This window comes from Octodon degus, unplaced genomic scaffold (assembly GCF_000260255.1).
Source record: "Octodon degus isolate 3935 unplaced genomic scaffold, OctDeg1.0 scaffold00028, whole genome shotgun sequence".
Taxonomy (NCBI): domain Eukaryota; kingdom Metazoa; phylum Chordata; class Mammalia; order Rodentia; family Octodontidae; genus Octodon; species Octodon degus.
In genome coordinates, this window is record NW_004524604.1 from 14,139,848 (window position 1) to 14,154,196 (window position 14,349).

General features: G+C 35.2%; 1 protein-coding gene across 1 annotated transcript in view; it reads left to right on the forward strand.

Moving 5' to 3' along the window:
* LOC111816199 (phospholipid scramblase 1-like) overlaps nucleotides 1-14,349 on the forward strand; it is a 37,943-nt gene that overhangs the window by 14,842 nt on the left and 8,752 nt on the right. Inside the window, exons 2-4 of the mRNA XM_023712935.1 lie at nucleotides 1,725-1,838; nucleotides 3,763-3,802; nucleotides 6,975-7,123. Coding sequence (XP_023568703.1) covers nucleotides 1,746-1,838; nucleotides 3,763-3,802; nucleotides 6,975-7,123 — 282 coding nt within the window. The 5' untranslated portion in view covers nucleotides 1,725-1,745. The remainder of the gene's footprint in view (nucleotides 1-1,724; nucleotides 1,839-3,762; nucleotides 3,803-6,974; nucleotides 7,124-14,349) is intronic.

Here is a 14,349-nt window from a genome sequence, read left to right on the forward strand (position 1 = left end):
TTCTTCTTCTTCTTCTTCTTCTTCTTCTTCTTCTTCTTCTTCTTTTTGTATTTTAGTACAGGGTCTACAGGGTCTACAGGGTTTCACTACGTAGATCAGACTTATAGTGATCTGCCTGTATTCAGCCTCCCAAGGGCTGGAATTATAGGTGTGCACCTAGTCTCAATCACCATCTCAGTGTGCTACCAGGGCGGAGCTGGCACAGCACACTGGGGATGAAACCCTGGTCCCTGCTTCTGCCTAAGCAAGTGTTTTAATCAACTACTGCTTAGATAGGATGCCAAGAACCTAGTAAGTAATAGCAGCAGTCAACACATGAACTAATCAAATTGAGAAGCCTCTGTACACCAGAGGAAACAGCAGAAGGAAAAGACAATGTACAAAATAGAAGTAAATCTCTTCTTGTGGCTTTCCTAATGGAGAAGTAACACCTAGAGTCCTGTACATAAAGAATTCAAAAAATCTAGCCCCAAGAAACTCCTTAAAACAAATAGCTCAGTCAATAAATGAATAGATGAATGGCCAGTTCTTAAAAGAAGTAATAATAGCCAAAAAGTATAGGAGAAAAATCTTCAGCAGCTTTAGCCATTAAGAAAATGCAAGTCAAAACTATTTGAGATTCCATCTCACTGTAGTCAGAAAAGCTGTCACCAATAATAGAAAAAATGCCAGAGATTTAGCTCAGTGGCACAGCACCTGCCTGGCAAGTGCTAGGTTCTGAGTTCAGTTTCTGGGGCAAACCCCACAAAATGTCCTCCCCCACAAAATCAAACAAACAACAACAAAAAAAGAAATAGAAAAAATGAATACTAGGGAGGTTGCAGAAAAATATTCCCCACATATGGAATGTAAACCAATACAACTATTAGAGAAGCTAGTAGAGAGAATCCATACAGCATTAAAAATAGTTATATCATTTGTTCCAACTGCAGTCAGTATATTGCCAAAAGAATTAAACATAGTGTACTATGAGAATACGTGACCCATGTTTGAAAATGTCACAATTAATAATAGCTAAGTTGTGGAAGCAGGTGAGATACTTATCAACAGAAAAATGGATAAAAAAAATGGACTATTAGCAATAAAGGAGAAAAAAAATCAGGTTATTTGCAGAAGATTGGATGGGACTATAGAGAACAGCAAGCCCAATCATGTTACAGTCTCAGAAAGTTAAGTAGTGTGTGTTTTCTCTTATATAAGCAATGTATAAATAAAAAACCGGATGAGGAAGGGAAACAGGGGATGCAAAAGAATAAGGTGGTAACAGCGATCAAAATAAACAGAATGTTATATGTAGGCACTCAGTAGACCAAATAAATCTCATTATTTTGTAGTACTAATATCTACCAATCACAAAAAAAGGTTGGTGGCCATATGGAGGGTGGAGTTCTGATAGCCATTTTCAAGTGACTCTGGAACATAAAGATGCAGTTTTCTTTGCATATTCAAGGTCACCTGGGATTATGTAGAACAATTTACACTTCACTTATCAAGGCTTGACTTCGTGTTTTCTCAAGATTGCTTTCTGGGTTTGGTTGAAAAACAGACTAAATATGTAAAATCACAAGCATTTTCATTTGAAACAACTTAGAATAAAGCATATATATTACATAATTGAAAGAAAAAGAACCCTGGAGTTGAAGTTGATCCTCACATTAGTATATTTCAGTGGTGTTCACTTTTAAAACAGACAAGCTAAAGCAATTCAATCTTTCCAACTCTAGACTACTCATGCAATCTGGATTATGGATTTTTATGCTCAAGCACCTTCAATAAAGTGGACATGTTCATCGGAGGCATTACCTAACTCTCCACCTGGACTGGAACATTTGGCTGGGGTATAGTAATGTGTTTATAACTGATTAGATCCATGATATAAATTCAGATTTTTTATACTATAATTTATGATATGAAATTTTGGCTACAGATGAAAATACTATAGCATTAACATTTAGATTTTAAAATTTAATTCCAGTTTCAATTTTCATTTTTATTAAGATAGCTTAATTTTAAATGTTACAATATTTCCACTTACAAATTTATTTCCTAGGAAACTAATTGAAGAATAAATACTTATTGAAGAGACTAAAACCTGTGATGAGGAAAAGGACAAAAGTAAAGTGAAAAAATATATGTATATATGCAGGATAGCTTGGATAACTGTACTGCTGATTTCTGCTGGTCTATTGAAAGGACCAGTTAATAGTTAATTTTTTTTTTTACTTTTTAAAAATTTCTTATAATTTTTTTTACCAATTTTGCATGTTTATATCTGCTAATCTAAACATCTAATTTGAAGATAACATTATGTAATACAACCATTTTTGAATTCCTATTGTTTTCCTTAGTGAAATTCTGTATCATTTCTAATTTTTTAACCATTTTTTATTCTTTAAAAAGTTAAAAAAATTTAAAAGAATAAGTGCTTAGTTTTTTTTTTTTTTAAAAAAAGAGGAGATTGGATTTTGAGAATACAACTTAAAATTAACTCCAGAAATCCTCATTTCACCTAATATTTGGGTATTAACAGACTAAATCATAAATGTGAACTATGGATACTAATATTAGAAAACTTATTCTGTACCAGATTGCATGAGATTAAATATCATTTGTTTATGTCATTAATTCTGACATAGTTTCCTGTTATACTCTCTCTGAGTAACTTGTTTTGTCAATTCAGATGTCTATGATGATCGATCACATCTTATTTCATAATACTTTATAAAAAATTGTTTAGATTTTCAATGCTTAGCTATGAGCATCTTACAAATAAATATAAATGTGATAAATTCTTTTAGAATTTGATAAACACAGCAGTAATTTTTGTTTCAAATTGTATATAGAAAATTCTCTCAGAATTTAAATAACATTTGTAAAAAATATAACCGAAATATTGTTCAATAACTTTCTCTTAACGAAAATATTAAATACATTAACAATAGGTATAAGACAAAACGTTCTACAAAACAACAATTTTCTATTTGCCTGTTTTTTGGGTTTTTTTTTTGTTTTGTTTTTTATATTTTAGGGAAGGGTGTACAGGGTGTTCAGGGTCTCACTACTAGATCAGACTTGTAGTGATTAGCCTGTTTGCAGCCTCCCAAGAGCTGGGATTACAGACGCGCCCCACCACACTGTTTCATTTGTCTGCTCAGCGTGCCCCGAGGATGGGCCCAGCACCGCAGGCCAGGGGATTGAGACCCCAGCCCCTTTTCCTGCTTGCAGGCTCTTTAATCCACTGAGCTATTTGGCTGGTTCTGTGTTTGTATATTGAAACAAATGTTAATATTTAATTTTCCCTCTAAGGTGGTACTTATCGTGGAGGCTTTGTTCCAGACACCCCCTCAACAAGTGAAAATCAGCAAAGGAGTGACTATATATATATATATATATATATATATATATATATAGCTTGATGAACACTTCCCAGTTCTTAGTCATTTTCTAAACTCATAAATCCATATAATTTTAGCAACGTACATATACTGTATGGTACTGCAAAATTCCACAATCTAGTGAAAAATCCGTGATAAATAACTTAGAGTAATATTTTCTGAAAACCCATGAAGCAGTGAGTCTGTGAAAGTCGAATTGCAAAATAGCGAGGCACTACTGTAGCATAAAAGATATATGACAGAAAAATTAGATACTGATAATCAATTACTTTAAAAATTCTAAAAGCATTAATTTATTTCTGATAGTGTGCTTTAACTTTAATTTGATTACTTCATACTGCCTATCTTTTATTTTCTACTCTACTAGGTAAATCAATTAATTGTGTGTCAACGATTTGATTTGGAAGGTATGTACCCAAATACACTGCTGTCTGCATATTTCCAGACGTGCTGTGTTTTGTTTTAGTTAGGACAACACCATGAGTTAGAGTGCTGCTTTTTTTTTTGGCCTTGCCTAGGAAGCGCTTATTCCAGTGAGCCATGTCCCCGGCCCCTAAAGGGCTGCTTATATTTGAGAAAAACAAGTGACACGACAACATAAGGAAAGCATGCAGAAGATCCTCAGAAAGTGAGAAGATGAAAGCAGCAGTAGTTTCTCGTGGACAAGGAAGAGGACGTTGGCGCCAGGATTCTTCCTCCAGACACTGATAGCACCTTGAGGCTTATTGAACATAGGTCTGAGCGCTGAAATGGCTTACCCGTCCTGACTGTTTCCAGTACAGGCATTTTAAAAAAGCAATCATTTCAGCAATTCTGCTAGTAGAAGTGGAATGAGCTTTCCAGGTAGTTTTCAAGTCTGAGAAATTAAACTGACCTTTAGGACTCAGTTAGCTTGATGTCACCCTATAGAAGTAGATGACACTAGTCTGTGAAAATAAAATTTCTAGACTAAAATGGGCATTTAAAAAGAACCATCCAATCTTGGTTTGCTATATCCTTCCTTCCTTCCTTCCTTCCTTCCTTCCTTCCTTCCTTCCTTCCTTCCTTCCTTTCCTTCCTTTTTTTCTTTCTTTCTCAGTACTGGAGATTAAGCTCAGGACCTTGCTCTTACAAGGTGGGTGCTTGTGCCTCTGAGCTATATCCCCAGCCCTAAATTTGCTATTAAAAATATCTCTTTGCATTTCTTTTCTTACTGCATCACATGAAAATGCTTTATTTTTATGAAAGATCATTTCTTCCAGAAATTCCCTGTATGCCCACAATAAACAAAGCACGTGCTAATCATTTTGAGAAGATTTCGATCTGTCCTCCCCTGATTGACTTGTTCTGATTTGTGAAGAATGAACACAGTTACGTAAAGCATATAATTGAGTCATGATAGTTAGCAGAGGGGCCAAAACTAGTCGTGGAAATTCAAAAGAGGAACAGTAGTAGTTGTTCATAATTTAATAAACCAGAAGAATTGTTGGAGAAATCCAAATGGTCGTGTATGGGTGACTAGCTCTCCAAGGTGATGCTATCCAAAGTGGGCCCTGGAGCAGCGACACTCACGGCACCTGGAGCCATGGCTGAGCTGCAGGTCCTCGAGCTGTGCCACAGATCTATCCAGTCAGAAAGTCCAGAGGTTGGTTTTCAATACACCAGCCTATTATCAATCTACAGGTGATTCTGATGTGAAATAAACTTAGAAAACTGCTACACTAAATGATATTTTCATGTACTTTAACACTGAAGCTACCTAAAAAAAATAACTCTACAAAACTGTCATTGGTATCTCCAAAATATATTGTTCGATATAAAAATATTGGGGTCCTGCCCCTTAGCTCAGTTCTTTCAGTGGCTGCTTCAACAAAGCAGTCAGGCTCAGGTTGCTGTGGTTCGATCCCCACAACTCAAGCCAGCGAAACCTGCCCTGAAGGCATTCCGAGCAAAAAAAGAAAAAAAAATTAACAAGCACAGCATATAGTAGTATGTGTGCATTTTAAATATAAACACATAGATGTTACTTAAGCTTGCATTAGCTCTGTAAGGATTATTGGGAAGTTAGGGAAGACAGAAAGTGGAATAATGCTACAAGGAAAAATCAATTTTAATTTTACATTCCATTTTGCATTTTTAAAATTTCTGTCACATGTTTATAATTGCTATTTATAAAAAGAGCTTCATTTTGAAAGGGAAATAGGAAACACAGTCATAAACTTTGAATAATTATTTAGCTTTCAATATAAAATTAAAATGTATGACACATGGAAATACCAGTATTTTCATATGTCTATGAAATAAGGAAACTATATGCTAGTTTTAAAGTTTAGTATTAACAATATTAAGTATGTATTAACATCACATATGCATTAAACATAAATACATAAAATAATATTTGAAAAATTATGAGAAGTGAGAGAAAAAATAACATGCACAACTGACACATTTCCTCTAAAGACTTGTAACACAATATTTGGAGGCCAGTGGTGTAGCTCAGTGGCACAGTGCCTGCCTAGCATGTGGGGACCTGGCTTTGATTCTCATTGCCACAAAAATAATTATTACTTCAGTGAGAGTTTGTCAAATGTCACCTGTAGTCAGTGCCCATGAAATGTTTTATAGCTATTCACTTGTTATTTTTTAATCATAAAATGCTAGCATTTTAAATAATTATATAGTAATCCTAAAGAGCAAGTATTGGAATAGTGTGTTATTATTTAATACTTATTTGGTTTGTGTTTTAATTGTTCATATTCTAGATTCAACAATAGTGAATGTGTGTGTGTGTGTGTGTGTGTGTGTGTGTGTGTGTGTGTGTGTTGCTGGCTCAGCCAGCCCTATGGGCAGGGCTGGTGAGGCCTGTGTTACCAGGAATTGAACCGTGGTTCCTGAGCTTGCCTAAGCTTGCCTAAGGAAGTGCTTTAGATTGCTGAACTATCTCACTTGCCCAATAGTGAATATTTGGGTGCCTAATTTTTTTTAATTTATGAAATGTTTTGTTTATAAAATTACAAAAGTAAAATCATTAGGACAAAAGCTAACATTTTCCTTTCTTGCAAAAGGGTGAATTGCATTATTTTACTACATATATAATATTTTGGATTCCTTCCCCTCCCCTTCAGTTTGGCACCAGCAAAATGTTTTTCTTAATTTATACTATTCAAATTGAATCCTGATAAGGTCTGTTTGATATCCTGTAGGAAGAAAAAGATGAAGGGGAGAAAAATTTAGCATAATTCAAAACATAACAGTAATGGGCTAACTTCTATGGAATTAAAATTATATATAAGAGCCATGTAAAGAACTTTAGTAGCAAAAGGAACCACTAGAGTACCTAGTCTGTCTTTTTAAAAAAAATTTTCTGTATGTGGAAACTAAGATACCAATTAAGATAAGCTACTGAAAGCTAAATTCTTTATTACTCTTTATAAGTTCCATATTTGAAAGTAATTTGATATGTAATGTATACAGTTCTTATGTCAATACAGTTTTACTCATAAATTATCATATTGTCTCACTCTGTAGTCCTTGATCATTTGAACACTAGTAAGACCTATGAGGTCATGAATAATCAAGGACAGAGAATTTATTTTGCAGAAGAGAGAACTAATCGGTACCTCCAATACTTTTGTGGAATTTCAAGGCCTTTCACCATGAAAATTTATGACAATGTAGGTCAAGATGTTATTACTATACGTAAAGCTCTGAGATGCAGTTGTTGCTGCAAGAGCTGCTGCCTACAAAAGGTCAGTAACAGGGTTTGTATCATGTGATTTCAGATGCCTTTGAGTCCATTCAAAAAACCTCAACACTGAGCAGGATGACAGAGCTTAAACACTGGATTTAGTCACAAAGAAACCCCTAGAGTAAAAAGTATAAGGAAGAATTAAGTTGTTGAATGAGGGATCTACAAAGTCAAAATTATGAACAATGCTATGAGTTTGTTTCTTTGTTTTACAGGCAATGACTATAAAATCTGTAGACTTTAGACTGTGCTTTACTTTTTAATTCTAAAATATCTAAGAATTCATTCAGGGCTTCATTTTGTCCTGTGTTCACTTGTGACCCAGATAAGGCCAGTTTTGAGTGTCTTCCTTTAAATTTTAGCATCTCTATCCTGCTGAAATATTTTGTATTCTTTCATGGGATGGTCAGATAAGTGCAATCATAAGACAGCACAAGGGAAGTTCGGGGAAATAAAGACTGTATGATACAGCTCTTTGAGAAAACCACCACATGCCATGAGGGGCCATGAGGAAAGCCCAAAAGGCTCAAGCAGGAAGAGCATAGAGAGAAACAGCTGGGCTCATCAGCAAGCGATTTTCATTCTTTACTGTATCTTTAATCTATCAGTAGTTACGTATATCTATATATGTACACATACATATGTGTAATGCCTGTCTGTCTGTCTGTAGGTCTGTCTTTCTGCCTGCCTGCCTATCTATCTATCATCTACCTATCTATTGCAGAATGGAAGAGTGAGATTCTAGAATTAGATAAACACATATATTAGCCATTCATTTTCAGAAAAGGTACCAAGAAGGTGCAATAGAAGAGGAATCTTTTGCTTAGTGATTGTAGTATACATCTCCTGGTATTTAGGTCTTCTTTAATAATTCCTGGTCATGGTTTGTCCTATTTAGCACTTAGGTTTTCAAAATATTCTATGCAGGTTATATTTAAGTATATTTAAGTATTTAATATTTATAGATATAGTATATTATAATATATTATTACTAATATAATTTAAATTTTAAAATTTTACATATATACATTGGTTTATATGTGTTATTTACCATTTGAGCTTTCCAAAAATCACTTATAAATTCAAGTACCTTTTTGTAGATTTTAAACACGATTTTAACTCTTATATGAAAATGTAGAGTTTACTATTTCTTTTATTTGTATGTTTTATGTTTGCATAAGCAAATACATGAATGTACATATTTCTTCTGTATTGACCTCTTGTGCTGGTTAGGAACTCTAATATAATGATTAATGAAAGTAGGAGAGAAGAGAGCCTTGACTTTTGTTCTGACTGTAAAGGAGAGAAATCAGTCTTTATCATTATCTGCCTAGTTTTGGAAAATATTTTTTATCAAGTCTATTGCTTACTTTCTAAATTTTAAGGTGTATTTACAGCTTTTTATTATTTACTTCTCATTTAATTCCATTCCATAGAGGACAACCATCATATTATTTCAATATTTTTAAACTTCACCAGTGTTAAAACATTTTTTTATATTTTATTAGTACATACTTGCAGTGTATGTCGATTGCTTTCCTCTCAAAAGTTGGCAAGTGCACATAAGGCTTGATTCTTAATTATTTTTCAAACACCTCCACATTCTCGCCACTCCATATAGCTCTTGGACTCTTTCCCTTTTGCAAAACAATATATTGCTCTCTTTCATGAAGTCTGTCTTTCACTTTGCTCTTTATATTTGTTGGTTCTCACATAAGGGAAACCTGCATCCATTCTTCTACAAATGATTCAGGTTTATCCTTCTTTACAACAGAGGACTACTCTCCCATCCAAGTACTAACAAGGCCTGACCCTGTTTAGCTTCCGAGATCAGACAAGATCAGGCGCGTTCAGGGTGGTATGGCCATAGGCAACAGAAGACTACTCAATTGTGTATAAATGTCACACATTTTTATCCATTCATCTGTTGATGGATACATATGTTGTTGGTGGGAATGTGCCCTAATGCAACTGTTATGGAAATCAATATGAAGATTCCTCCACAAACCTAAAAAGAGTAATTTCATTTTACTCAGCTATTCCTCCTCTAAGATTTTTCCTGAAGAAGTTAAAGACATCATTTTAGAGAGACACACCCATATCCATGTTGATAGCAGCACATTGTTCAACTTACCTGGAATTAATTATTGAGCGAGCATGGGCTTTACTTTGTGGAGTATTTATACTGATCTGAAGAACTATATGGATCTGTAAATGTGCTTCTGTTATTATACAAACTATTTTATAATGTCAATTAGGTCAATTAGATCAATTGGCCTAATTAGATCAATTAGATTTCCTATCTCCAACATGATTTTCTGCAAATCTCCAAAATCAGTTGCTTTAATTAAAATATATATAACGTACTTTCTTCGGTTCAAATATTAGAAATGGTTTAGCTGGGTGTTTTTTTTTTTTTTTTTTTTTTTTTTTTGCAGTACCAGGGATTGAACTCAGGACCTTGTGCTTGCCGGGCAAATGCTTATTCTGCTGGGCGATCTCCCTGGCATAGCTGGGTGGTTTTGGTTTATAGCTTCTCACAATAGAGTCAAGGAGTCTGCTGGAGCTACTGTTAGCATAATGTTGGCTGAAGACAGAAAGTTTTTAACAAGATAAATTACTAAATTACTAATGGAAGATAAACTCATTTTTTCCCTTGATTATTGATGTCAGGCAGAAAGCCCTAATTTATTTATTTATTTATTTATTTATTTATTTATTTATTTCTTCTTTTTTTTTTGCAGTACCATATATCAAACTCAAGACCTTATGCTTGCCAGGCAAACACTTATTCCACTGAGCTATCTCCCCGGCCCACCAAGCTCTGATTTCTTATCATGATTTGATTTTCAGTAGCTTGACCATAATGTGGTTAGATGTAATTTCCTTTATATTCATTTTGTTCATTTAGGTGACTTTCTAGTAATGAGCATGTAGGAATTTATATCAAAGTTTGAGACTTTGAGCCATAGTTTCTTTAAGTGTGTTATTCTACCCACTCTCTTCTCTCTTTCCATGCTTTTAGCTACAGGTGTTAAGTGATTTGATATTTTCTGATGTTTTGTTATCAGTTATCTTAAAATCTTTTAATATTCAGTTATTAAATACATATTGATGTCTTTTGCACCCATCCATTAAATATTTTTATTTCAGATATTATATTTTTTACTTCTAGAATCTACTACTTTAGATTTGATTCTGATTGTAATTCCTATCTCTTCTTTTGTAAGAAGCGTATTTGAAACGTATTCACTTACCATAGCTTTGCCAGATGCTTTAAACTTCTACCAATGCTACCATTAGGGTTGGTATTGATTGCATTTTCTCTTAAGTATTGTTCCATTTTATTCTTTCTTTTTTTTTTTTTTTTTTTTTTTTCGGAACCGGGGATTGAACTCAGGCCCTTGCACTTGCCAGGGGAGCACTTATTCCACTGAGCCATCTCCTTGCCTCCTCACTTCTTTCATTTTATTCTTTATACAAAGTAAATTTTATATTTTCCTGGATATTAAAAATGATACATTGCTAAAACTAAGCATTTTTTTTTTCTCTCCGAAGAATATTGACTTCTTTTGGTTTGCTTCTCTGGACAGTACATTAGCTAAACTCACATTCGAAATTCTTTCTCTCCAGCAGGGACACAGCTGAAGTCTCTGAGCAGTAGCTGTGGCCTGAACTGAGCTCCTTCGCCTCTGCCCTAAATATAGATAGTTCAGGAACTGAGCAGAAGCCTGGGGGAAGAGTGGGCATGCACATGGGGGCTGCCCATCTTTACCTCTTCCCATCCTGGGACTATCTCCTGTACTTCCCACTGTCTTTGGTTTCCTCAATCCTCTGGTTTCTCAATCAGTAGTAGTAGGTGTTTCCATTCAAAGTCGCACCGCCCTGTTGCAGCCAGCACTGACTAGAGCCAGTCCTCACATGCATAGCAAGTCATAAAACAGGAAAGTGACTCCGGTACAAAGGAAGGGACAAATAGGTCCCCCAGGATTCCTTATAAAATTATTGGAAGAGAAAAAATCTCAAGAGCAGAAGAATGAAAGTTTTCCTTATATTTTATGAATAAAACAGTGAAATGTTCATTGAAAAATAAAATAAAATTGTAATAAAAATAAAAAATAAGTGATTTATTTGTTTTCATTACATTCTGAAGGGCTCCTCCACCTTTTTTTTTTTTTTTTAACATTCTCATAGTTTCTAAATCATGTCTCTGCGCTAGGTATTGTAGGTTGGCTTTCTTCACTGATGCCCTTCCAACTGGTAGATGAGCAGTTTTTCTTTTATTTAGAGAAGTTTTAGTGGTTTATGCATTTGAGTGTTTCTCCAATTTCATTATGATTTTCCCCTCTTGAGACTCTTACATATTTTGGGCTCTTTTCATCTCATCTCCAGCATCATTTTGTTATGCTTGGTGGTGTCTGCACTGTATTCCTCCTATATTTTTGTTTCCCAACTTATTTTTCTTCTCTTTTTTCTAACATTTTCAGAACTCTGACATTTTCTTCATTTTTATATTCTCTTCATTTTCTGTCCTTGCTCCTTTGTTATTACATTTCTGATTTTATTTTACTTTTTAATCTTTATTTTTTTGGTTCAGGGTCTCACTATGTGGCTCAGACTTGTACTGATACTCCTGCCTCAGCCTCTCCAGTGCTGGGGATTACAGGTGTGCACCGCCACTCCCAGTAGGGTGGCGACTCCAGGGGCTGGCAGGACATGCGGGATGGGGAATCAAACCCCGGTCCTCACATTCACCAGGCAGGCGCTCAGACTCCTGAGCTATCCCCAGCCATGTCACTGTGTTTCTGAATTTTTCTAATTCTTATCTATACTCCTTTATTCATATCTCCTATCATTTTTAAAAGTTTTTTTTTTCCCCCCAAAATGAATGCTAGGTAAAGTTTTAGTTTTTGAGAGCAGCTTCCAGTGTAAATTCATCATCCGCAGGAACGTAGTCTGGACACTATTCTCCTTTCATTATACTATCACCGGATGCTGACGTCAGCACTGCCTCAATAGGAGCTATGCTTGTGCTGCTCACGCATGCTCACTGGGGGGTTTCTACTTTCTTGTTTTTGTATCCTTACCACATTCCCGAACAAGAGTGGATTTCGAGAGATTCCTCTTCTGTGTTTACTGTAAGTTTTGGAAGTACTTGACTTTATTTCTTTAACCTTAGACCTGCCTGTCTTGATCAGTCTTTATTCTAACCCCAGCAATTTCCCGGTAGTGTAAGGGATTATTGGATGGAGTCTTAATGAACTCCTGTGCCTGGACAGCTTCCTTACAACTCAAACTTGCCACAGCAGGCCCACAAATGAGGAGCTCTTTCATTCCATCCCATATCAGTTGCATTTCTCTGGGTAATTCTGTGAGCTTTTATACTGAGATGGTTTTCATTTTGGCAGTGAAGACTTGCAGTGTCTGGATTTCCTGGATTTGGGGAATATCTTGTGGTTTTTCTTTTTTCTGTTTTGTTTTGACGTGTTTCAGTACATTTGTGTGTATTTGGAGGCTTTTTGTTACATTTTTCCTGTGTAATTTTTTATTTGTTTGTTTTGTTTTGTTTTGTTTGGTGGAACCAGGGATTGAATTCAGGCCCTTGCGCTTGCCAGAGAAGCGCTTATTCCACTGAGCCATCTCCCGGCCCCTGTAATTTTTTCTTTTTTTAAATAAAAATTTGGAACTCATTTTGTTTTGTTTTGTAATCCTGTTTGCTCTGTCCTTTTTATGGGAATTTTGGGGAGATTCATGAATTATACCATGATTGTTTCTCTTCATGATTTATCAGCCTTCACGTATTATTATTATTACTATTATTTTATGTATTTGGGGCAGGATCTCACTAGGCAGCTCAGACTCTTAGGGATCCTCCTGTTTTCAGCCTCCCCAGAGCTGGGATTACAAGTATGTGCCACCACACCACCTCGGTGGCCAGCTCAGGGCGCCTGGGGGCGGGGCCAGGGCTGCGTGTGGTGCAGGAGATTGAACCCCGTCAGGTGCTTAGTCTGCTGAGCTATTTCATTTATTTTTTAAACAAGACCGACCTTTTTTAAAAAAAGATTTAAAAATGGAGATGGGAAGAAAAAGAGGGAGGGCAGCAGTGAGGAAAGTGGAGGAAAAGAAGTATAATTAAGAGAAACCATGTCTCTCAAATGCTTGTTTCCTAGGCCTCTTATGCCCCTCTTCTGATACAATTAATAATTAGTCTCTTATATATCCTTCCACAGTTATTCTATAGATATTTGTGTAATAGATGTATGTCTATACTGTGTGTGTGTCTGTGTGTTTAGCACAGTAGCATATTCTACAGTCTTCACACACAATAAAACTTGAGGACTGTCTGTGTAGAGCTCCTTCAAAGGGGTACAGGATAATCCACTGTACTTACTCAGCCATTCTCTGTTGATTCTGATGAACTGGGCTTTAAATAAAGAAAACATTCCAATGAATCCATACTTTTGTTGTCAAAGAATTATGAGAATACATAGACTTATTGAATAAACAGTTTTACTGGTCATAGAGTTTAAGGCATGTCTCATGGGAGTGACAGCTTCTAAACTGACCCTCATGCATGTCTAATGAAGGACATCATTTCTGTCCTCCTTTTGCAAATGTGAACAAAGTTTCATAGCATTGTCACTTGTCCACATTTCAAGCAGCTAGGAAGTAGTAGGGTCAGGTCTTAAACTTCAGGGATTTTACACTAAGCCCTGGGTCTTTTCACTTTTCATGTCCATGGTCATTCTCAGATGTGAAGCTCACCTTAATCATAGAAAGCTTTGTTCAAATACAGTGGGATTAAAAGGCAGCTTATAATTAAATGTATTGTTACTTACAAATCTAACATGTATGTTGGATCAATATGATTTTCAATCTTTTTTAGCTAATAGTTGAAGCTCCACTTGGTGAAAAAATTGGATATGTATGTCAAAATTTTCACCCATTTCTTCCAAAGTTTAAAATAAAAAACAAAAGTAAGAAAGATATCATGAACATCAGAGGGCCATGTTTGGTTTCCAGCTGTCTCTGGGATCTAAATTTTAGCGTGAGTAGCTCACAATATTTTAAGATTATAATGTTTAAAATAGGTAATGATACTCTTATTTTCTAGTATTCACATAATTGAAATAAAAAATGTGTTACTATAGCAATTTGTTTCTTTTCCAAAGTTGATTTACTAATTTAAATGCCCTAGTTTAAATAAGCCCTACTAATTCATGTCTC